This window comes from Rhinolophus ferrumequinum, chromosome 11, assembly GCF_004115265.2.
Source record: "Rhinolophus ferrumequinum isolate MPI-CBG mRhiFer1 chromosome 11, mRhiFer1_v1.p, whole genome shotgun sequence".
NCBI lineage: Eukaryota > Metazoa > Chordata > Mammalia > Chiroptera > Rhinolophidae > Rhinolophus > Rhinolophus ferrumequinum.
The window spans coordinates 2911149-2935866 of NC_046294.1; the positions used below are offsets into that span (position 1 = coordinate 2911149).

At 55.3% G+C, this 24718-nt stretch overlaps 1 protein-coding gene across 1 annotated transcript in view; it reads left to right on the plus strand.

The window, feature by feature from the left end:
• SHANK2 (SH3 and multiple ankyrin repeat domains 2) overlaps positions 1-24264 on the plus strand; it is a 471028-nt gene extending 446764 nt beyond the window's left edge. The window contains 5 exon segments of the mRNA XM_033119735.1: positions 2452-2582; positions 2921-3032; positions 3924-3944; positions 5313-7725; positions 18718-24264. Of these exon segments, the coding sequence (XP_032975626.1) occupies positions 2452-2582; positions 2921-3032; positions 3924-3944; positions 5313-7725; positions 18718-19288 (3248 nt within the window). The 3' untranslated portion in view covers positions 19289-24264.
• Positions 24265-24718: the final 454 nt, after the last annotated feature.

Consider the following 24718-nt stretch of genomic DNA (forward strand, 5'->3'; position numbering starts at 1 on the left):
GCCTTACGATGTCCACCAGGGCCGGGACCCTTGGATTACCCAGCACGCCTGTGCCTCGCCTGGCATGCCCACCTTGTGAGCCGTTTTCAGGGCGCCTGCCACGTGCCCGAGGGCCCCGGGTCACAGTCTGCTCCCTGCTCATTGCAGGCATGAGAAGGTTCCAGGGGGCAGTCTGGGATGCCGCCCAAGTGGCCCTCGGCGTGCTGGGGGTGGGGTGAATCACCCCATCTGCTCGGGGAGGTTTAGCACCAAAGACACGGACTCTGAGCGCCCAGCTGGAAACGAGCCTCTGGAAGATCCCCCAGTTGAACACCGTCACAGGGGAGCGTCCCATCGGGGCCCCTCGCCGACTGGAAGGCCCAGACGTGGCCAGCCACACAGCTGTCCATCTGCAGTGCCTCCCCAAGGTATCTTCCCGGGCTCCAGTCACTCTGTTCCCTCCAGGTGGGTCCAAGTTCCCGGACGCCCCAGGGGAGCCAGGCTGAGCTGCGCCTGGGGACAAACTCCCAGAACCCAGGAGACCCCACTCCCTGCCCTGCGCTCGGCTGAAGCAAGGCCAGCAGCCACTTCAAGGGGCTCATCTTCCAGGGACGGGCCACGGGGACCCTTGGGTCCCCCTCACCTTACCAAGCAGGTCAACAGAGTGCCACCTGAGCCACTGCCGTGAGAAGACCCCAAGCCATGCAGCGATCAAGGGGAGCGAGGCCTGGCTGATGGGGTGGGGCGGGGAGCTGGGGTAGTGACCACAGCTGGAGGTGTCCCCACTGCACGTGACAGCAGAGAGGTGGGTGTTTCTAACCAATTCCCTGAGGGGCGGAAAGAGCCAGGAGAGCTGTGATCCCAGCAGCACAGGGAGGAAGCCGGCGTGGGGGGTCTGCTCATCTTTCACCCGGAAGGATCTGACCGTAACGCGTGTGTCACGGGAGCGCCTTCTGGATGCGTCTGTCTGAGCAACAGCGTTTCCCGGGCAGCTGAACTGGGACTTTGGCGTTCCAGACTTTGCGGGTCACACGCGCTCTGTTGCACATTCTCCTTCCTGTCCTTTCGATATCCCTTAAAAATGCAAACACTGTCCTCAGGCTGAGGACCAAACAAGAACAGGTGTGGCCCGCGGGCCGTAGTTTGCCGACCCCGGGAGCAGGACGGGACTGGAGGCAGCTCTCGTTAGGGATTCGGCAGGAAATCGCCTCCACGGATGTCAGTCCTCCCTGTGGGTGCCCCGTGAGGTTGGGGTGGCCCTGGAGGGCTCCTGCCTGGTCCCCAGCCCGGCTCACCCCCTCCCCATCCCGAGTCCCTCTTGTTGGTACCTCTGGTCTTGATGACTCAGAGGCTGCTGTGGCTCTGGGGGCTCCTCGGGGGGTTACAAATGGCCGTCACGGTTCTTGGAACACCTTTCGGCCTGGAGCTCTTGGGCGCTGATGGCCTCTCCTGCCAGCCTTGCAGCGGGGCGTCTGGGCGAGACCCCAGAGGCCTGGCCCTTTATGGCAACGTGAGCTTCACAGGGAGTCACCAGACCGTGGAATGGGTCAGGGCTGCCTGGAAGTAGTCCTCACGCTTGAGGACAGAACGTTCTAGATGACCCGGAGGGCAAGGGGGAGCACTGTGCTTACAAGGTCCTAAATGGATATTCCTGGCAAAACCTGGTGGCACCTCAGCGGAGGGGTCGGGGGTGGACACGTGGCCAGCCCACTGAGGACTCGTTCTGTGGGTCTCCGTTTCAGCGGCTCCCATGGGCCCTCCAGTACCTGGACGTGGGCTTCCTACAGACACAGCCAGGGCGCCGGGTGGCTCGAGGCACGGCTTCCATTTTCACATTCTCAAACGAATGTAATGTTTCCGATTTCAACTTTTAAAACAAATTTTCTCAATTTGTAGGGATCACTAATAACTAACCCTTGGCTTTCTTTGTCACAAAGAAACGAGAATATTCTACTACTGGGGGAACGGTGGGGACTTGGCCACACAGCCCAGGCTCGGATGTCCGCCAGGCTCCTTCACACCCACGCCGCCTAGTGGCCTCCAGCCTTGGGTGCTGGGCCGTTAGGCCCTGGCACCTGCATCTGGTCACAAAGGGACCACACCTCTGAGCTCTTAAGTCCAGGCGTTGGCTTAGTGGACACTTAGTTGAGTGCCATCAGTATGAATGCAATGACTCCATGGGCGACACAACTTTTAGGGCGTTCCAGGCCTCGGTGGCTGAGGGCCATCCTGTCCACGTATCTCCTCCTGGGCTGAGGGTTTGGGGAACGGGATCGTGTCGCTGTGAATGCATGTGACACAGAAGCATGCGTGCTCCACCCACGGTGCCCAGCACCCGTCTGCACGATTTTGGAGGCTGGGCTGTTAACTGCCAGGTTAACACACAGGAGGCCCTTTGGCGTTTTCTGACTGACTGTGTTCCGGGGACTTTGGTCACTGATGCCTGTTTCTGTCATCATGTTCACGCTGCAGATAAGCCCGAGGAGATCGTCCCCGCCCCCAAGCCATCCCGCACAGCAGAGAACATGGCCATGGAGTCCAGGGTGGCCACCATCAAGCAGCGGCCCACCAGCCGGTGCTTTCCACCCGTCTCGGACATGAACGTGAGTGGCTGTGCCCTGGGGACCGGGGAAGTAGGCAGGCCTCCCAGCTCAGCGTGCACTGAGATGGCCGTCCTTGTAGTTTGGGGTCACAAACCCCATGCTGTGCAGACGTGGAGACCAAATCCGGGCCCCGCAAGAGGAGGGTGCATCTTTCCAGGGTCTCAGGCCACAGCTGTTCCTTGGGGCTGGGAGCACAGGCACAGCTCAGGCCCCAGTGGGACACCTGGGTGCTCTGGGAACACGTGACAGGTGCCCACTGCCCGTCCAGTGCTTCTGGGCCCGGTCGCTGTGGGTGGGGCTGGTCCAGGCACATCTCACCCCAGCCCTCCGGTTTGCAGTCCGTGTATGAACGCCAGGGGATCGCTGTGATGACGCCCACCGTTCCCGGGAGCCCGAAAGGCCCATTTCTGGGCCTCCCTCGAGGTACGATGCGAAGGCAGAAATCAATAGGTAAGAAGCGTGGCCGCCCCGCAGAGGTTGCCCTTGGCTCTCAGAGCCCACCCTAACCAGCCCCCAGGCCCGCCCACTAGACGGCGGGCACCCTGCCAGCCTCCCCCACCAGGGAGCCCTCTGTATGTCTCGGTGGTCTGAAAGGTTTCTTCCCCCGGACACAACCTCCAGGGCGGCTTCTCCAGCCTTGCAAGCCAAGCCGCCCGAGAGAAGCCAGAGGGGGAGGGGCCACATGGCGGGAGGGAGCCGGTGGGACGGGCGGTCCGGGAAGCCCCCTCCTTGCGCTTCCGGTCAGAGTGGCAGGTGGAGTGAGTCCTATGTCACTGTGTCCGCCACCCACTGCATTGCCAGCCACCACCTTTTGTAGGATGAGCTCAGTGGACACACTTCTGAGGGTGGTTGGGTCAGGTTGTCGAATTCTAATAGAGTCGTCCTTACCGTGTGTCGCAGAAAACTCGTTACCTCTCCTGTTAATGTCACCGATCCCTACTGACTGTTAAGGCAGGGTAACCGTGACCCTCACGCAGTGCCCTCGTGAGATTACCCAGCACTGTCTTTACCATGGACACTCTGAGAGGTCAAGACCACTGCCGGCCACCAGTGGACCCCGGCCATGTAGACAGAGGAGTGTGAGTGGCCGCCGCCCCGGGAGCCTGTCTGCCCTGGAACATTACTCTGTGTTGTGGAAACGCCTCCTGGCACTGCGCTTGGAGGCGTGGCTTCCTGGTCACTAGTTTGAGGCGGTAGCTGAACAATTCCGTGATTGCGGGGCTGCGTCTGCTGTTCCTAAGACCCTCCCTTCCTGGTGCTCGGCCACGCAGAGTAGCGCAGACGCCGTGTTGTGTCACTGGCTCTTTAACTGCTTAATAACAATCGATTTCCTCCTGTCAGACAGCAGAATCTTTCTATCAGGTTAGTGAACCTTATGGTTTGGAGTCTGTAATTGGAATGTAACCCAGTTTACTCTATAAGGTGTATTCTTAAATCATTACTCCTTGGGAACATAGCTGTCAGGCCACCAACAAGTGAAACGGTCAGGGAAGGCCTGTCGGCAGCCCGTCTTTGCAATGCCGCGATGCCCTCCTCCCACAAGGAGTAGCTGGATTTGGAATACCCTTATCGAACGGGAATTCTCATTGGAATAAGTTGTAGTTGCCTCTAGGAGTCTTTTTGATTCAAAGTGATTCCTTTGTCACCTCCCTGAAGTACCTGCATGCTTCCGACGGGACACACGTGACTTCACGTCTGTCGGCGTCCGTGTCTGAGTGTGTCGCTCCCCGTCTCCTGGAGTGCGTTCTGTTGATGTTTTTATATCTTGGACTATTGGAAACAGTCTAAAAAGCTCACCTACTCAACACACACACACACAGAACTGCTGGGGCCGACGTGGCTGGGACGCCCGCCTGGGACACCCACTGTCACCACCACAGGCCCTCGGCGCCTTCTCTCGTCTGGCATCCATGGGTTGCACTGGCTCATGTCCTGGGACACGACTTGACTTCATGCCACACCAGCCGGGCTCCGGCCCTGGTTCACGATGGCTGTGGTAATGGCCACAGCCCTCAGCCCAGCCCGCAGGCTCTTAGCTCCCTCCCCCAATAATTCCGGCATCCTCCCGAGGGCCGGGGGGGCTCCAGAACCCTCAAGCCCTCAGGTGGCCTGCAGAAGTCAGGCCACAAAATGGGTTCCCGCCACCTGGGCGAGACCACCCCAGGGTGACGGGTGGCAGGCCTCCCTGCACACCTGGGCAGGACGACGGCACTCTGATGCTCCTTGCACTGCACACAGTGGCACCTGTCATGTCACATCCGCCAACGCAGCAGTGCCCTCAACCCGTGCGCCCTTTGCCTTGTTTACATGGGCAGCGTGGCAGCCTCAGCCCCAGACCCTAAACACCCCCAGGGGCCCTGACAACCCTAAAAGGACAGATGCCTCCTGATTCCTCCCAGCTCCCGCCCCGACACGTGCACACACACATGGACACACGCACGCACACATGTGGCTCAAGGAGGTGGGGTGCCCGGCGCTCTGGGCAGCACAAACGGAGCACATCAGCAGCACGCACTCCACGTCCTGTGCTTTTCCCTTTCGTTTTCCCCTTTTCCCTTCTCCTTTCTCCCTTTTCCGGCTCGGAACCTCCTGGCATTGTGCATTGCGGCTTATGCTGCGTCCTGTGAGCAAGCGTGCATTGTGACCGTCACTGAGTGTGCACAACCCGAGGCGCAGAGTGGGGTGCTCGTCACGGTTGTGATTCCAGACTGACGTGTCTTGTACTTGCAGGAATCACGGAGGAAGAGCGGCAGTTCCTGGCCCCTCCGATGCTGAAGTTCACCAGAAGCCTGTCCATGCCGGACACCTCCGAGGACATCCCGCCCCCCCCGCAGTCTGTGCCCCCGTCCCCACCACCGCCCTCCCCCACTGCCTACAACTGCCCCAAGTCCCCGACTCCGCGAGTCTACGGGACGATTAAGCCCACGTTCACTCAGAACCCCGCCGCCAAGGTGTCCGCCGCGGCTCGCTCTGACACGGTGGCCACTATGATGAGAGAGAAGGGGATGTACTACCGCAGGGAGCTGGACCGCTACTCGCTGGATTCCGACGACCTGTACAGCCGCGCCCCCACGGCCCCGGCCAACGTCCGCAGCAGGCGGGGCCAGATGCCCGAAAACCCGTACTCGGAGGTGGGCAAGATCGCGAGCAAGGCCGTGTATGTGCCCGCCAAGCCCGCGCGGCGGAAGGGCGTGCTGGTGAAGCAGTCCAACGTGGAGGACAGCCCCGAGAAGACGTGCTCCATCGCCATCCCCACCATCATCGTCAAGGAGCCCTCCACCAGCAGCAGCGGCAAGAGCAGCCAGGGCAGCAGCGTGGAGACCGACCCGCAGGCCCCGGAGCCGCCGGGCCAGCTGCGGCCCGACGACGGCCTCACCGTCAGCAGCCCCTTCGCCGCCGCCATCGCCGGGGCCGTGCGCGACCGAGAGAAGCGGCTTGAAGCCAGGAGGAACTCGCCGGCCTTCCTCTCCACAGACCTGGGCGACGAGGACGTGGGTCTGGGGCCGCCTGCCCCCCGAATGCGGCCCTCCAAGTTCACCGAGGAGGGCGGCTTCGGCGAGGAGGAGGGCACCGAGCAGCTGTCGTCGCCCACGACACCCGGGGCGCCGCCCAGGGAGCCCGAGAGCCATTTTGTGGGTGGTGGCGATGCCGGAGCTCAGGGTGATGCCGGCAGGCCACCAAATTCCACGTCCAAAGCCAAGGGGCCCGAGAGCAGCCCTGCAGTGCCCCCAAAGAGCGGCGGCGTGGCTGGCCCCGAGAACTACGTCCACCCACTCACAGGGAGGCCGCTGGACCCCAGCTCCCCGCTGGCCCTGGCACTTTCCGCGAGGGACCGAGCCATGAAGGAGTCCCAGCAGGGCCCCAAGGGGGAGGCCCCCAAGGCCGACCTCAACAAACCTCTGTACATCGATACCAAAATGCGGCCCAGCGTGGAGGCCGGCTTCCTTACGGGCACGAGGCAGAACACACGGGGGCCCCTGAGGCGGCAAGAGACCGAGAACAAGTACGAGAGCGACCTGGGCAAGGACCGGAAGGGCGATGACAAGAAGAACATGTTGATCAACATCGTGGACACGTCCCAGCAGAAGTCGGCCGGTCTGCTGATGGTTCACACTGTGGACGCCGCCAAGCCGGAAGACTTCCTGGAGGAAGAGGATGAGAAAGCAGATGTGGAAATGAAGCCGGACAACTCGCCGCCTGAGGTGCCAGAAAGTGTTCCCAAAACCGAAGGTGCTTTACAGATCTCCGCCGGCCCCGAGCCCGCCACCACCGCCGCCGGCAGGACCATGGTGACGGCGGGCTCCATGGAGGAGGCGGTGATCTTGCCATTCCGCATCCCTCCCCCACCTCTGGCCTCCGTGGACCTGGATGAGGATTTTGTTTTTACAGAGCCATTGCCTCCTCCCCTGGAGTTCGCAAACAGTTTTGATATCCCTGACGACCGCCTTGCTTCCGTCCCTGCTCTCACAGACTTGGTCAAGCAGAAAAAAAATGATGCCTCCCCGTCCCCTTCGTTGAACTCCAGCCAACCCACCAACTCTGCAGACAGCAAGAAGCCGGCTGGCCTTTCCAACTGTCTGCCCGCCTCATTCCTGCCACCGCCCGAAAGCTTTGACACCGTCACGGACTCCGGGATCGAGGAGGTGGACAGCCGGAGCAGCAGCGACCACCACCTGGAGACCACCAGCACCATCTCCACGGTGTCCAGCATCTCCACGCTGTCCTCCGAAGGCGGGGAGACTGTGGATACCTGCACCGTCTATGCAGATGGACAGGCCCTGCTGGCTGACAAGCCCCCTGTCCCTCCCAAGCCGAAGGTGAAGCCTCTCATCCCCAAGAGCGATGCACTTCACCAGGACGCGCTCGTGGAGGAGGACGTGGATAGCTTTGTCATCCCCCCACCCGCACCCCCACCGCCGCCTGGCAGTGCCCAGCCCCTGACCGTGAAGGGGATCCAGCCAAGGACCTCCAAGTTGTGGGGTGACGTCCCAGAGGTCAAGAGCCCCATTCTCTCAGGCCCAAAAGCAAACGTGATCAGCGAATTGAACTCGATCCTGCAGCAAATGAACCGAGAGAAATCGGCCAAGCCGGGGGAAGGACTAGACTCGCCGACGGGGACCAGGCCGGCTGGCCTCGCTCCAAGGTAAGTCCTGCACTTGGTCAGACGCAGCTTCTCCACGCCGGGCATCCCTCTGCCCCGTCCGGGCAGTGTGACCAGGAAATGCCCCGGGGAGCAGCCACAGCGGCCGTGAAGAGGGGGTTCATGGAGCCTCTTGCGCCGCGCTTCTTTCTCGTTCTCCTGGACTCTGGTGCGGCTGAGCACAGACCCCAGCCCTCCTGGCAGGACGGGCACTCCCAAGTGCAGACTCGTGGTCAAGTGCAGCTGTGCAAGCCAGCCCCACGTTGGCTTCCAGAGTGTGGCTCTGATGTCTCCCGTCCCGTGTCCTCCAGATCTCAGCCAGGATCCCCCGAAGGGCCTCTGGAGGCCGGCAGGAGCCAAAACCGAGTCCCGAGCCCCGCCGCGGTGGTCCGGGAGGGCAGCCATGCCGGCCGGGCTGTGAGCGGGTGGTGGCGTGGCGCGGGGGTGAACGTGTGCGTGGGCCTTCGTCCCCTCCCCTCGCTCACGGGCTGAGGGCGGAGGTGCTGGCTTCTGGCTTCACCAGTGAATTCCGGGCAAACGTCATGGGAGGAACGCTTCCATGTCCGCGGGTCGGCCAACCAGTAACCCCGTTTAGGTTACTGCTCTTGGAACCGAGGGTAGACTGGGGGGGTCATTTCTAAACCCGACCAGCAGGCTCTGCCGAGGTGGCCACACTCCAGACAGGCCCCTCGACAGTCTGCTGCAGCTTCTGGGGAATTCTCACCAGAGCTTTTCCGCTCCCTTGATTCTTCCTGGTTGTCGGTTCTCTTCCCCGTGACACGCACCACTTGGCTGGTCCCCAGACAGCGGTGTTCGTCAGTGTCTCCCATGCTGTTTACGCTCCGGTGTCACCGCCCTGACTAATGACGTCCAGGCTCCGCTCAAACGCCCAAGTCCATTAATCAGCGACATCCCTCTACGGTCGGGTCTTGAGACGTGGCCGGGCACCAGTGTTCCCAGTGAGCCTTCAGGGCAGATGTAAATCAGTGACGTGTACGGCTCCCACGACTCCTCAGGGAAATGCCGACTGGCCAGCCCCAGTGGAGAGCAGCATGTTGAGATGCCGGGTTCTGATAGGTCACCCACCACTAAGTGTGACGTTCAGACAGTAACTCCACTTGCAGGGCAGGTCCTTAAAGGGCCCATTTCCGGTGGACGTGTGTACGCACACACCCACCCAGATCACGTACTCACACGTCTCACGGAAATCTTAACGTGCTGGATTAGCCCTTTCTCCTTATGTAATAATACAGTTCTTTGGTTGTAGTTCAGGTACAACAATTAAGATGCTTTATGTCAAGTGTTTCATGTTTTACAAAATGCTTCCACGCGCTGACTCATCTTCACGACAGCTGGGGAGCAGGGGAGCGGGTACTGAGTATCCCCATTTTTCAGGGATATGGAGAGAGGCCAAATGGCTTGTCCCTGGGCCCTGCCAGCAGGAGACCCGGCCAGGACACAGGCAGTTTTCTGACTGGCGCGTCCCCTCCTTAGCAATGCCCGAACATGAATCTTGCTGACGGGGGTGATTCTAGGGCTGTTGCGGCCTGAGGGGCAGCTGGCACCGAGCTGTGCTCCCCTGAGAAACCCCATCAGCAGGAGCGCACCCCGGGGCCTCTCTGAACAGCGTCTGGATGTCTCTCCGTCTCTACTCCTCCCGACTGGATGAGCTCCCGGGGGCTCTAGAAGAGTGGGTTTCCGAGGCACACGTCCCTCTCGGGCCTCCCTGCCCTCATCCCCAAGGTGGGCGGGACCTCAGAGCCCACATCGCCTGGCAGTGTCTGTGGGATCCTTCAGAGCAGCTGCAGAACCACCTCCAACTCATGCACGGTTGCTGCGAACAGCCACGTGGTCCGTTCTGTTACTTAAACCCCAGTCCAGCCGACATCTGTTAAGCACTCACTAAGCGCTGGGCAGCGTGCTCCACGGGCACCACTGAGGCAGGGCCTGTAGCTGTTCACACTGCGCAGAGGAGCGAGCTGGGAGCCAGCGGTCAGGCCCTTGGCCAGGGAGCTCAGCCGGAGGACACAGGCCAGCCCTCCACCCAGGAGCTGTCAGGCTTCTGCTGCCGGCCTCTGGCTACACCAGGGACGAACCTGGAGGGGCAGCTCCCTGGCTTAACAGCCACAGGCCTGAGCTCACCGGGGGCAGGGCTGATAGCAGGCCAGGTCAGTCACCAGGCGGTCATGGCCAACAGGAATAGGATGGCCCTGAAGCCCCAGGACAGAGGAAGGCCGCTGGCCACAGGAAGTTACTGCCGTGGCTTTTCTGACCTCTCAGCCTCACCAGGCTAAGCCCTGTATGGACATGGGCTGCAGCCACGTGGCGTACTGGAGAAGCCAGGGTGGAACCCACTGGGCAGAGCTACCCAGGGTGTGACACAGCTCGTCCTCATGTGAGCAGGCAGCAACCTGCGTGTTCCCTCTCCCACAGACACACCCCCAGGACGAGCCTCTCCATCGCCCTGATCCGCTGGCTATTTACCCATTTGCAGAGCAGATTAAGCCCAGAACACTCTCAGCCTGGGCCCCCTGCCTGGGCGGCTCCCTGCCATTTTTAAATGCATCAAAATTAAGAGCTGTGCCTGGCCCTGGGCAAAACAAAGCACAAAATTGGATGAAGAGAATTCCTACTGAGGGAAGAGAAATGAGGTTTTCTAGGGAAAACTGAAAAGTGGCCCTGCTCTTTGAAGATACACAAGCAACCCACTGCCGAAATCCCACTGCCCTGGAAAGACGTTTTGGTCGCCTAAGAAAGGGACAGTTTCCAGAGCTGCCCACAGTTGTTCGATCACTAAATGGGTAGGAGCACCACTGAAACTGCCCCTTGTAAAGTAGATTTCTCTCTCGGGTTCTCGCTTAACACGACTGGGTGAGACCACGCCCACTCCTTGCCGGAACTGGGTCTGATGGGAAGAAGAGAGAGACCAGACCACTGCTTACCTGGCGACCTTTGATTAACTTGGCCGTGACTGAGCTTCTGCTGCTAATGGCTGTTCCCGGAAATTGGAACGACATGAGATGTGGAGGTGATGACAAATACAGTGACAAAAAGACGACAGAGCCGTGCTCTTTCCACATAGTGTTAGAGGCATCTCCTCAGGCCTGGTCTGGAAACACCCGCTAAGATGGGAGCCGCCGGGCACTCCTGGGCACAGCACTCCCAGGAAGCTATCTCACCTTTGAGGAGAGTGTCAGACTAGAGCCACGTGAAGGAAGCTATGGTCTGAGGGGAGCACAAGTCTCTGTGATGAGCTGGCTGGTTCTCCCATTTGGTGGAACCCCAAAGCGAACCCATAGGGTTCCCCACCGCATCTGTGCCCCAGCCCAGGACCGGGCACTCTGCAGGCCCTGGCCCTTTGAAGCTCGGAGCCAGGAGGAGGACTGTCGGTGTCGGGACAGCACACTAGACGTGTGCACAGGCGTTACCGGCGATTACAAGGATTTCCTTTCAAAGCCCTTTGGTCAGGAACATACACCACCTGTGGTTTTCACAGCGTCGGAGGTGTCAGTCCCGGCGGCATTCTCATTTTAGAGCACTTGATGTCTTCCTCAAAGGTGCAGTGCTGGGAAGCCAGCTAGACACTCAGTCCTTGGGCCTGGAACCAGCCCAGCCCGTGGCCTGAGTTCATAGGTCCAACCTGGGGTGGACAACGACAGGCGGGGTGCCCAACAGTTGGGCAGATTTTACTCAGCAGAGAGTTACTGGTCTGACAATTAACTTCACGAACTCACCCTAGGAAAAAGTGCTACATACCTCACTGCTCAATATCACTACGGTCACCTTTGAAGTACTCCCCTTGGGAAGCTGTGCACCAAGGCCAGCACCTAGTCCACCCTTCAAAGCAATTTTGAACTTCTTTTAGAATGGCCATCAGAGCTGTTGTCATATTACCCTTGATGTCCTGAATGTCATCAAAATGTCTTCTTTCAATATTTCCTTTATCTTCAAGTAAAGAAAGAAGTCAATTGGGGCCCAGATCAGGTGAGTAGGGAGGGTGTTCCAACACAGTTATTTGTTTACAGGCTAAAAACTCCCTCACAGACAGTGCCCTGTGAGCTGGTGCATTGTCGTGATGCGAGAGCCATGAATTGTTGGGGAAAAGTTCAGGTCGTCTAACTTTTTCAAACAGCCTTTTCAGCACTTCCAAGTAGTAAACTTGGTTAACTGTTTGTCCAGTTGGTACAAATTCATAATGAAGAATCCCTCGGACATCAAAAAAGGTTAGCAACATCGTTTTGACTCTTGATTTGGACTGATGGAACATTTTTGGTCATGGAGAAGTGGCTGACTTCCATCGTGCACTTTGATGCTTTGTTTCAGGGTCATATTGATACACCCATGTTTTATCGTTGGTGATAACATGGCCCAAAACATCGTCTTGCCTCTCCAAAAGATCTTGGCAAACTTCAACTCTCCTTTGCTTTTGTTCATCAGTGAGCTCCTTTGGGACCATTTTTGCACACAACTTTCTCATGCTAAGATTTTCCTGTTTTTCTATCGATGTTTACTTGCTCTGCTATGCTTCTCACAGTCAGCCAACGATTTTGATGCACAACTTGATGAATTTTTGCAATGTTTTCATCAATTCTGCTCGTTAGTGGCTGCCCTGACCTCTCTTCATCAGTGACGCATTCTCTCCCCTCAGAAAAACGTTTAATCCACTTGTACACTGCCGTTTTCTTCATGGCATTATCCCCATAAACTTGGACTAACATGTCCCTGATTTCATTTCCACTCTTGTCAAGTTTAACAAGAAATGTAATGTTTGTTCGTTACTCTAATTCAAGCTCAGACATTCTCGCGACAGCACACAAAAACACGCAACAACAATGAGCGCCACTCAGCAAGACACCACCACACGTCAACACAAACACAGCTGTGAGACACTGATATACCAAGGTTATGAAACCTCACCGAGCTGTTTGTACAGTGCTGCCAATGTAAGCGCATGGTGGCAAGTTTGTGAACTTAATTGTCAGCCTCGTATGTGCCAGGCCCCCTTGCCAGCCCCAGGATTCATTGCTGAACAAGAATATATGCAAGGTCTGTCCTCCCATACGGCGCTGCATTCTTGAGGGAGGAAATGGACAACAAATGACAAACGAGACGAACACGAAGCGTGCCGAGAGCTGCAGAGGAACAAGGACAAGTCAGGCTGACCATGTGCCAGGAAGGAGAAGATACTCAAGGAAGTGACATCTGAACAGCCCTGAAACACAAGAACCCAGCTTTGCAGAAAACCAGACCCAGGGCTCATTGAGCACAAAGCCCAGAGGCCAGAAAGTGCTTCCATGCTGCAGAGATTGTGGCCGGATGGGAGCCGGGCTGCCGCGGGTCCAGGCACAAGACCAGGGCCTGCGCTCCGTGGACAAGCCAGGAGCCCACCGAAACATGGCAGCGTGCCTGACTCACACATTTGGCACAAAGCAAAGGGGCCATGACCCAGGACACTAGGCAGTATTTTCACAGCACGATAAAACTGTTCTTGTCACGTGTGTGGGAGTGGAAAGGCACCATCACGTTCACTCTGGGGGCACAGAGCAGAGACACTGTAAGCATGTGGTGTCGTCCTTTGGCTTCCGTCCAGAGAGCATGGCTGGGTCCCCCAGGAGCCCCTCTAGGTCACCTCTGAGTCCACAGGTGACTGGCCTGCACCTCTCGGAGGCACAGATGGGCTAAGGGGGAGCGTCATCCCATGGACCCCCATGTCCCAGAGGCCCCTGAGGGGTCCGGGCTGCCTGGAGGTGTGAGCACGGTCAGTTCTCAGGAAAGTCACTCTCCGACCTCTGGCTGCCCTCCCGAGGCCCCCTCACCTTGCTGGTACCTCCAGCTCTCCACCCCGTCTCTGCAGTATAATCCTGAGGGCCTCTTGATTGTGATGTAAATCATTTGGGGTTGTTAGAGATCATCTCTGCCCAGCTGCTCCCAGAGCAGACTTCACAGAGTACATACAAGTGGCATTCTGTGACCTCAAGCCTAGCAGTGGCTTTATCATTTCAAGCCCCGATGGAAATGTTACGGTAGTGTCAGTGAAGACAGACAATTAGAGGGATCGCGGAACTCACTTTCAGTGTGTTTTCTTTTCTTTTTTTTTTTTTTTAAATGAGATGTGATTTTTTTTTTTTTAAGATTTTATTGGGGAAGGGGAACAGGACTTTATTGGGGAACTGTGTACTTCCAGGACTTTTTTCCAAGTCAAGTTGTTGTCCTGTCAATCTTAGTTGTGGAGGGTGCCATTCAGCTTCAAGTTGTTCTTTCCGTCTTAGTTGTGGAGGGCGCAGCTTAGCTCCAGGTCCAGTTGCTGTTTTCTAATTGCAGGGGGCACAGCCCACCGGCAACCTTATGGTTGAGAGGACGCGCTCCAACCAACTGAGCCATCCGGGAGCTCAGCGGCAGCTCAGCTCAAGGTGCCGTGTTCAATCTTAGTTGCAGGGGGCGGAGCCCACCATCTCTTGGGGGAGGAGTTGAACTGGCAACCTTGTGGTTGAGAGCCCACTGGCCCATGTGGGAATCGAACCGGCAGCCTTCGGAGTTAGGAGCACGGAGCTCTAACCACCTGAGCCACCGGGCCGGCCCTCAGTGTGTTTTCTCATGGGCTGGTACTCCAAGGGGTCGTTCTAGTCCGGCCTCAGCGTTTTATCATTGCTCATCAAACAGCCAATGTCAGGTCCAATTCTTACAGTCTCACTTCCCAGTCTGGACTGTAGGGCCACTCAGCAAAAGCGCTTCCGGGGGGAACACTTCTCCCTGAGAACTGGGCAGCTTCTGGATCTGCTCGGATGTGAACATTCCAGCGGGAGGACCTGTGTGCACCGCACTCGCAGGTCTGGCGGTAACCTCGGGCAGGCCGGGAAACGAGCTTAATAATATCCACCCTCCACCCATTCGATGGTTCCTGATGGAGAGCGTTGTGGGCCCGGCCCTGGGGGCTGCAGACAGAGCAGGGTCCCTCACAGCCCGTAGGCCACTGTGAGGATTCAGTGGGTAGACGCCCCGCATCGAACAAGTGCCTCCACGGGCCCCGGGCGACTTGTTGACGACAGTGCCCCTCCCCCTTCTGTCTCTTAACGCCCCACCTATGGAGATGCTGTAAAGACAGAATAACTGAAGAGGGCCGTTTGGACATAAGTGCCATTGTACGTGCAAGATCGGGGTTCATCACAAAGACTACAGTAACGAAAACGCAGAGGTCCGACGGGGCAGGCTGAGGAGACTCGTGCTGTCGGGGTTCGGATCCCTGGCCTCAGCTCATGAGGGACAGAATGAACAGCGCGGCCTCTGGCCCAAACCCGGTCAGCCTTCAAGAGCCAAACTGAGTTTGTAAACATGATGGCAAGGCCACTTGAAAATTACCCCACCCGATAACTTGTGCTGACTGAGGAATAATGCGTCTCTGAGTGTCAATAACTGATTTTTGTTCTAATTCCGTGCTGCCACATGGATTGGATTTAAAAGGCAGGAGAGAGTGATCATCCAAGAGAGGGTGTGCGTGTGCGTGCGCGAGTGTGTATGCGTCTGTTCTAAATCAGGACAGCAGATTCCGAGTGTTCCACCCAGGAACCCAGTGGTTGCCTAGCAACGTTAACGATCTCAGCAGCCAGGAGGACCCGTGAAGAATATGAGAGTGATTAACCCGGAGTAAATCAAGCGACCGACCGAGGAGGAGGGCAGGACAGGCCGGCCCAGGGCAGGCCTCCCTCTGCTTTGCAAACTCTGCTGCTTTTGCACAGCGACATCCAGCGGGAATGTGGGCAGGCCCCAAGCTCGGGCCAGTTTGGACGGCCCCCATTAGCAGCTGCTGGGCTCTGTCTGGCGGTGTAGGCTCGAAGCCCAGTATGCACAGGTGGGGACCCTCCCCAAGCAGGAACGCTGGCTCACCCTTCCAAAGCTGCAGAAGGTAAAGGCGACTCCGCCAGGGCCAGGGTACCAGCTGGTGGTCAGAGAGCTTTGAGCAGCGGCCATCATCACTCCAATGATGCTGTTTTTTCTTAACAACTTTTTCCTGGATACTTTTCTTCGCTATATTCACAGTATCCCCGACCGGAAAGGGCATGGTCTTGACGTTCCCGTTCTAAATAGGAAAGGGATGCCCGTATTGGTTTTCCATCTGGGCAGTTCGGGGACTGCCCGCTGTCCCTCCCTCCTTGGCCAGGAGGGGACCAGCATGGATAGCGTCTCAGCCGGTGTCCGTAGGTACCACCGCTCGTATTCCATCCATCGAAATATGCGTCTTTTTAAATTAATTTTTCAGTGTTGTCTCAAGCCATTCCGTTTTGTCCTTTTCATTTGCTCCCATGATGGGTGTTAACAGAAGAGGGTCGTGCTGAACAGACGTAAGTGCCGCCTGCAGGAGTGCTCTTCACCTCTAGTGTGCTGTCCCCCCTTCCCGCTGCCCACCGATGTGTTTGGAGAGCCTTCTCTCGGCTTCTGACAGCAAACACAGCCTGCAGAGCCTTCCTTTGAACCATCCCAGCAACCCAGGAATGGTTGGGGTTTTTCCAAAGGAGGGTGGCGCTGACACCGTTCTGGGGCTCAAAGGTGCCCACTGTTAAGTGCTGCCCAGTCTAAAGCAGCCGCTGTCCCCGCTGTGCCCCAGGGCCACCGGCACAGTCAGCATGCAAGGTAGAGAAAGCACACGGGACTGTGAGTGCGAGGCGGGACTCGGCTGAGCAGACGTGCTCTCGCAGGCTGCGTAACCACTGTGCAGAAGGCCTCTGTCCCCAAAGGGCCTCGGCCCTCATTAACAACTCAGGACATCTCTGAGTGGAGTGGCTTTACACTTAGGATTTTATTTCAACCATCTCAGCTTAACTGTACCAAAGGGGAACAAATGAGCCTTCCCCGAAACAGATGTTGCGCACAGCTGTGCGGCAGACGGGGCTTGGAGGACACTGCACTGCAGACCCTATATTTTAGCTTCTCCCCAGTCGGCCCTGGGGTGGGTCTTCTGGTCCTTCCTGCGCACCAGTGTGCAGGTTTCTTGCCCTGGCTGTGTCCACAGCCCACCTCTCTCGCACCTGATACTAGAGGAGCGGCCCCTGCCTGAGCAGCCCCGGAGCCGGAGCCCAGCCGGGTGCCTTCTGAGTCTCAAAAACTGAGCCCATCAGCTGTGGAATTGTTCCTCAATTTCACCTGGGGCTGCCTCTGGGCCTTTACCTGGTGGTGTAACCAGGACAACCACGAGCCGATACCCCACCCCCATTCTGGACGGGGCTCTCATGTAACAAATGCCACCCTGGCTCCCTAGCCCCCCAGAAAACTGTATATGAACGCGCTGTGGGTGGATGGGTGTCCCCGGCCCAGTGTGCAGCCACCTGGCCGTGTGGCAGTGCTGCTCCTTATGACAGGATCAAAGCGTGAATCCCTGCACAGGTCCCTCTGCAGATCTGCTGCTTCCCCACGTGGCATATTGCATACATGAAGGGACAATGTCCACCATCAAGTGGGGCTGTGTCACAAGGCTTAGGGGCACCCAGGTAACCAACTGGTGGTTTCACCCCACTGCGTATCAGTGGCAGAGAAAACTAACAGCCACAAAAGACAGGACAGACCAGGAGCAGGCGGACGGGGCCGTCTCCAGCTCACTCCTCTCCTGACTGTGTCCCTCAGACTCTGCAGCTGACACAGCCACCCCACGGTCTCTCCACTGGGGTGGGGGAAGAGCCCATCTTGGACATGGAGACATGGAGATCCACAGGCTAAAACGTGCCACGCTGCTAGTTGGCGGATGCAGGATTCCAACACAGCCCTCAAGTCCAGACTCTGAGGAAGGACCCCTGGCAGGATGGATCCTTCCAGAAGGGGGCAGGTCTGTCCACATTCATGTGGATGAGCCCCAAAGGCCAGACACACCCCCTACTTTTGCCCCCTCCCCAGTGGCTGTGGCTTTGTCAGGTGGTAGATGGCCACACCTTCAGTCTGGGGACAGCAGAGATGAGCACGTGCCAGGGCCCAAAGGAGCGGGTGTCGTCCTCTGAGTGTGGCTGGAAAGCCTGCCGTGGGCCCTGGCCAAAAGCTGTGAGGGTGCTGGATATAAAAGGCCATCTCCGCGCAACTGAGCACGAAGAGCAGAGATTTGTCTGGCACTGAGGCGACCTCCTGCCTCAGAGCCATCCAGCTGTCTCACTGCGGCCAGGAGGGGTCGAACCTAGAGCTGAATCTGTCCCCCCTCCAGCCCCAAGAGCAGGAGGGACACCAGGACTCCCGTGGCCACCACTGGCAGAGTGGGCTTGCTGTCAGGTTTTCGGTAAGGATTATGCATCCCGAGCCCCTGACACAGCCTTCGGTGGGGCTCCAGAAAGCTGTGTGACCCAGTTCATTCTGGACCACAATGGCCCAGCCGACGCTGGACAGCGTCACCGAGGAGCCGGCCCTCCTTTTGCGCTGGGTCAGTACAGGCTGGACTTGGGCGAATTACTCCTTGTTCTCTGGGGGTGTGGGTTTCTTCAAACCCTGAGTGCCCCAAGTAGCTGTGGGGCTTCCACGTCCTGAAACAGGGCCAGCCCTTGCGGCGCCCCGCCCTGGACGGTCCTTTTCAGCCGCAAAGCCGAGGCCTGACAGGCAGTTAAGAGGGCCAGCTCTCCTCCTATGTGCTGACTCGGAGGCCAGAGGTGTCCTTTCCTCCAGCATATTGCTGATGTCACCAGACATGCCACCGGGAGCAGGACTCCCTTCTGGCCCCGTCTTCGAGTGAGCCCTAAAGCACCTCTCCGGCCACGCTCACTGCCCCTCGTGCTCTGCCAGCACAGGCCAACCCGTCCAGCGCCCCAGCCCGGGGTCAGGTGGGTGGGCTGCCGTGTGATTTGGTGTCTCCTCACACTCTGCCTGCCTCCTGCCCGTCTCCCTGTCCCAGTCCTGGCATGGCAGATCACATGCTCACTGCCAGCGCAGCTGTCACTGGACGCTCGCTCTTGTGTGCTCTGGGTGTCTGCCTCCTGCTGACCTGCTCTGTCACCTGACTTGTGACAGTTTTCTCTCTTGTTGCCGTTTCAGAAGCCCAGAGGTCCTGAGCACCGTCTCAGGTACACGGAGCACGACGGTTACCTTCACCGTTCGCCCTGGGACCTCCCAGCCCATCACCCTGCAGAGCCGGCCCCCTGACTATGACAGTAGGACCTCAGGAACAAGACATGCCCCAAGCCCTGTGGTCTCGCCAACAGAGATGAGCAAAGAGATTCTGCCTGGGCCCCTGTGTGCTGCCGTCGCATCTCCTGCCCCCTCTCTCTCCGATGTCTTCAGCCTTCCGAGCCAGCCCCCTTCCGGGGACCTGTTTGGCTTGAACCCAGCGGGACGCAGCAGGTCACCATCTCCCTCGATACTGCAACAGCCAATCTCAAATAAGCCTTTTACAACTAAACCTGTCCACCTGTGGACTAAACCAGACGTGGCGGATTGGCTGGAAAGTCTAAACTTGGGTGAACATAAGGAGACCTTCATGGACAATGAGATCGATGGCAGTCACTTACCAAACCTGCAGAAGGAAGACCTAATAGATCTCGGGGTGACTCGAGTTGGACACAGAATGAACATAGAAAGGGCTTTGAAACAGCTGCTGGACAGATAAGGGTGGCTGCTCTTGACCTTCACAGACTTCTTGTTATAAGTAGAGATGGGCTTACACTGAAATGTTTGGAAGGCCAAGCAAGGTCTGGGAGCTCCACCCCCATTCCATGGGTGTCTCCTGGGACCCAAAGAAATGCTGGGTGTGCCCATGACGTGGCTGAACGAAGGCCCTGAAACTCCCCTACTCTCTCTCTGGGGGCGGGTTTCTTGGGCTGTTCTGTCCACCGGGACAAGGGGGGGAGTTTTTCTAACTTGGGAAGAAATTCACAGCTTGCCTCCCAGCATGCAGGTGACCTCACGTTGGCAGGCCCCGGAGACTCCCGTCCAGGAGCTCGGGGCCCTGGCTCTTGCAGGCAGACACCATGTACTCCAGATACCTCCTGAGACCTCCCTCCTCTGCTCTCGGGGCAGCTGCGGCTCCCCAGGCCCCGCACAGGCCCGCCTCAGGCTGGGGCCACTCGGATGGCACTCAGCACTCTTTCTTCCCTGTCCTTTGCTGTGCAGTGAGACACCCCCACGCGTTTGTCCAGTGCCCTTTCCGGGCCTGAATCGCAGAGGAACTGTTTCCCCGTAGGAACTGTTGGGCCGCCCCCCCCCCACCGCGATGTGCATACACGGTTCTTGGCCACGAGGGTCTTGGCAGTGGCGGGAGTTTGAATGGGATCGTGCCAGCTTTGCTAAGCTTTCTTTCTTTATTTCTGCAAATCTCTTAGCATAATTCCAAAGTGGCCAAACAGATGTCACGTGGAGTTAGTCAAAGCACAAAGTCACGATTCCAAGCAGGAGAGGAGACCTGGCCATGGGAACCAACCAGCATGCAGCTACTTGGGTCCTAAGTCTCCTCGAGGACGAGAGCAATTGTCTGCCAGGAGTGTCCTTCCAGGACTGAGGACGGGGCTCCCCACCATTCCGAATCGGTTTAAAATCGAAAGTGTGTTCAATTCTGCGCAGATCAGGGCAGGCGAGCTCCTGTTCTGACATGAAGGACGAGACACCAGGTTGGTGGGGGCCTGTGCCGCTGCCGGCTGGCTGCTGTCTCTGGCGGGAGCTGGGTGGGCACAGTGACCTCGGTTCCAAGCCCGGCCAAGGGTAAGTCAGCACCTCAGCCTCTCTGAGCAGCCCTTTTGTTCCGAGGCCAGGGAAGGTGGTACTTCGGGGGTCTTCCCCTTTCTCTCTGAGCATCCAGGAGCCCCCCAGCTTGTCTTACTAGTACAGCAGGTTTTTGGAGAACCCAGCGGGTATGGCAGGACCCAGGCTTGAGAAGAAAAGGTGGGCCGCAGAGCAGATAAATGGAGACAAAGTAGGGAGGTCTCTTGTACGGCTAGTCGGGCCTCTCTAGCCAGGCTTTCTGGAGCCCTGCCCCATTCTTTTCCCTGGAGTGCCCCGTCTCCTGTACCAATACCTCTGATTTCCCAGGGAGGTCACCAATTGCACATGGGCCGCAAAACATCCAGTCACGCTTCCAGCACATTCTGTCACATTTGGAAGAAACTCGAATGTCAGATTTTTGGCTTTTATTATGATTTCAGAACTAGCCTAGCCCATCTCTAATTATAAAAACATGATTTTTTTCCCCTTTTTTTCTTTATGCTCACAATCAAGTGTCTGATTAGGTCTGGAACAGCTCTAGAATGAACACGTAAAATTTAGTAATTTAAAATCTCTCTTTCCTGCAAGTTTAAATAGTTGTACAGATAGTTTATAAGCACAATATTTTAAGGAAAAAAAAGTGGCTGGTCTACTAGGCAGCCTTTGTGCCACTTCAGTGCTAGAAAGTTAAAGAAAAACAACTTTTGTGATTTAATAATACTATTTCTGTGGAATAATTCTAAAAGTATGACCTTTTTAAATCAACCTTATTTGGACGCATCTGAACCAGCAGAGCTGTGTTATATTTTATATCTTTGCTAGAACTTCATCACTGAAGGACAGTTATTTCCTCAAAAGTGGTTACAACTCACAATGCAGCAGTTTCTCCAAAACACACACACACACACACACACACACACACACACACACACACACACACACACACACACACGTCCCGGCCACATGCCCCTGAATTGGAAACTGGGTTTTGGACCTTTCTCTCTGTCCCAAAACCTTTTGCACATCAATCTTTGTCTTTGATCCAATCCAGCCTGAAATCAATTGAATATTAAGGCGCAGTACTTCCATGTCCTTTCAATTTTTGCATCACAAGATGAATATTACTGTAAAGAAACTTCAAGCCAAGATGCAGTGGGTGGCCTGCCGAGGCTGCCCGGTAGTTCGAAACACGTCAAGATGGTGGTTTGGCCATTATTCGTCTTCCATTTGGTAACAGGCAAAAGCTCGTCAGTTCACCACTGCACCCTGGTGGCGCTCTCCTCCTTTCCCTCCCGTTGGCGTTACCTCTATGCTCAGTGTCAGGCGAACGGCTAAGGAGAATGGGAGTCAAGGAAACCACTGGGAGATCGTAACGGATTGCAATGGTGGCGTTAGGCTTCCTGAGCTTTGGCAGCCAGTCGGTGCGAGCTGGCTGGTAACTCCCTTTCCTGACTCTTCAAGTCCCCTGCGGCCAACCAGGCTCCCGCAGGCTGAAAGACCACAGGGCTGATGATGAAGTCGTTTATTTTTACATTGTCTCATAGCACCGTAACAGAACCCATCAGACCCTGCACTGACCAACAAAATACACACACATGGCCAAAATGGGCCAGTCCGCTCCATCTGTGGGTTTCATTACACAAAGCAATAGTTCCCCATTTGAACCGCCACCCAGTCACTGTTCTCCTCCTCGGGACACGTTAGGACAAGGCCCTAGTCCACGACCCTCTTTAATGGTGGAACAAATGTTAAACTGCTCACATAAAGACCATGTTAATACTACTCCAGGTTTTCAGATCAACTTTTGTTATATACTGTAATTTAAATAAATTGCATTTTCATTCCTACTTTCTGTAATATTGTGTATACAAACCAAAATCTCTCGAGATGTAAATTATGTATACCGGCCAAGATACCTTCTCCAGGGTATCTGTGCATTTTAAGGTAACACATAATATAAAACTGACTCAATGTGACTGTTGATTTGCCGAACTTTACATGTCACAAAGTGAATTATTTGTGGTACTTTAGTTAATAAAATGGTGATTTTTTTTTTTCCCTGAGTTATTGAGCAAGCAAGCATTACCCAGTTGATCTGGCAATGACTTTTTTTGTGTGGGCCACAAATAACTGATTTTTTCCCATTAGCAAATTTTTTTTTGTTGTTTTTCAGAAACTAATGTTTCACACTATAGTTTTTGTAATGTGTTCGCATTATCTGTTTCTGTTACTTTTGTGCTTTTATTTTTTGACTTTATTAAAGACAGAAAACAAGCGCCTGTAATTTGCACTTTTCCCAATCCTTAAATCTCTTGTATGGCAACCAAAATTACTGTAAAAAAAATAAATATACTATTGCACTAAGGTTGTGGTTCTGATTGCAAACAGTGATAACTGAATTAAACAAACAAAAAGTTGCCAAACTTGCAATCTAATGTAGGTTATTTGAACATCATAGCCTCTTTACCTCTGTCAAATTGACCAGGTGATCTTTCCTCAAGGAGTAAAAATTCCCCTTTCATTGAGCTGATTTGCATTGGTTCCATTTTCCTTCATGGATTCCCAATGTGTGGGGTGGAAACAGGCGGATTAGCGCAGAACGTGGCCGTCTGTGAATACTGCTGTCAGAGGGTAGCTGAAGCTGGGTTTGCCTTTGGTTGGGGATGGAGGCATGGGAGTCATGGAGGGTGAGCCAAGTTGGCTCTTTCTCCGGGGAGTACAGGTCTCCCACACACCCACAACTTCTCTTCTTGCTGTCAGGCCATGAGGGTTCAGAACCGGGCAGCCTGCCTGGCCGAGGTAAAGCTAACAGTGTCTTGATAAGCAAGTGCGCACTGAAGCTAGGGGCAAGAGAACACGTGTCTTTTGGAAAAGAGCTGAGTCGGGAAGACATGGGCTCCCCTCCCGCTGCAGGAAGGCGTATTTTAAACTTCAAATTGAACCCCTTTTTTGGCCTCTTCAGTGAAAACTTGTCATTAGTTGCCAACAGTCTCTTCTATTTGGGTACATTCTCCATTTAAACAGCAGCCACTATGTTTCAATGTTCATGAAAAATTCCAATCCTCGTACCTTTTGTAGTTCCCCGTCAGGTGCCTCCCCCACCATCCAGTGGGTTCTCCCACATCTTCACCCTCCCCACCCCAGCTTCACCTCCCAGTGATTTCCCTCTAGAGCTCTTTTCCTAGACAAATGCATTCAGTTTGTCTTGTTAAGATACAAATATTGTTGGAGACTTTTTTCTTTTACTTGTACTTTGAGGCGTTTTGATAACCGGGGAACTGGAATGTCATTCCGTATTTGTAGACATCCACGTACACATGCAAGTGGGTGGAAATCCCACAGTGGCTGGGTGAGCACAGCCGCTGCGTGGACACAGGACCGCCTGCACGTGCTTTGTGGGGAAGCGGGTAATTTCCAACCTTGTTTCTCAGACTTCAGCAGCTCTGATCACTTCGGTTTTTTAATCCACGCTGTATCAGTGATTTTGTTTATTGTTCCTGTAAATGTTTCTACGTTTCACAGTCTTTACCGTTTTATGTTTAAAATTACAACAATCACTGTCCACTGCTTCTACTCTGGAACTCTTTGTCTATAGCAATTCTGGAACTTTAATATGAGCCTTCAAATAAATACAGAAACAAAAAAAAAAACAGAAAAAAATAAAGTGTGTGCCTTGGGTGTTTTGAACCTGATCTGCATAAAACCATATTGTATTCAAATGCTGTATATTTAATGAAAGGATAAATATATCTTCAATGTATTAATGTAGCTGATAAAATAGTTATAGTGCCTTGTTTTCTGAACTGAGAAGCCCATATCAATGCACAACGTAAAGTCAAAAACGATTCGAGAAATGAAATGTTGAGAAGACTTAGACATGGTTCTGGAGCCTTTCTCATCATAAGACTGTGGAATATACACAGTCATTTAAGTTAAAAAATAAAAAGAAAATTGAAATAAGATTGTGTTATCAGTTACTTTTCCGTTAAAAGTGCTCTCTATTATATCATTTTCAGTATTTTCATTTAGTTAAAATACAAAACGTGTTTGAGATCTCCACGGAAAAGCGAAAGGGCGTTTTGGCCCGGCGTCCTGGGCTTTCAGATCGGCCTCGCCTTGTGTTGTCTCGCCCCCTGGTGGTACTTGTTGGTAATGCTGACTCAAGTCCACAGTACTGATCATTTTCACCTTTTGTTAAAAATCAAATATTTATTTTTAGTGATTGAGGCCACTCATCCCAGAACAATTTCCATTTTTCGTAAGTTAAAGGAGTGGCAATACAGTCTGTTTTTCTTTTAAGAAAGAAGATGTAAGAAGAATATCAGTCTACTTCTCTTCTCCA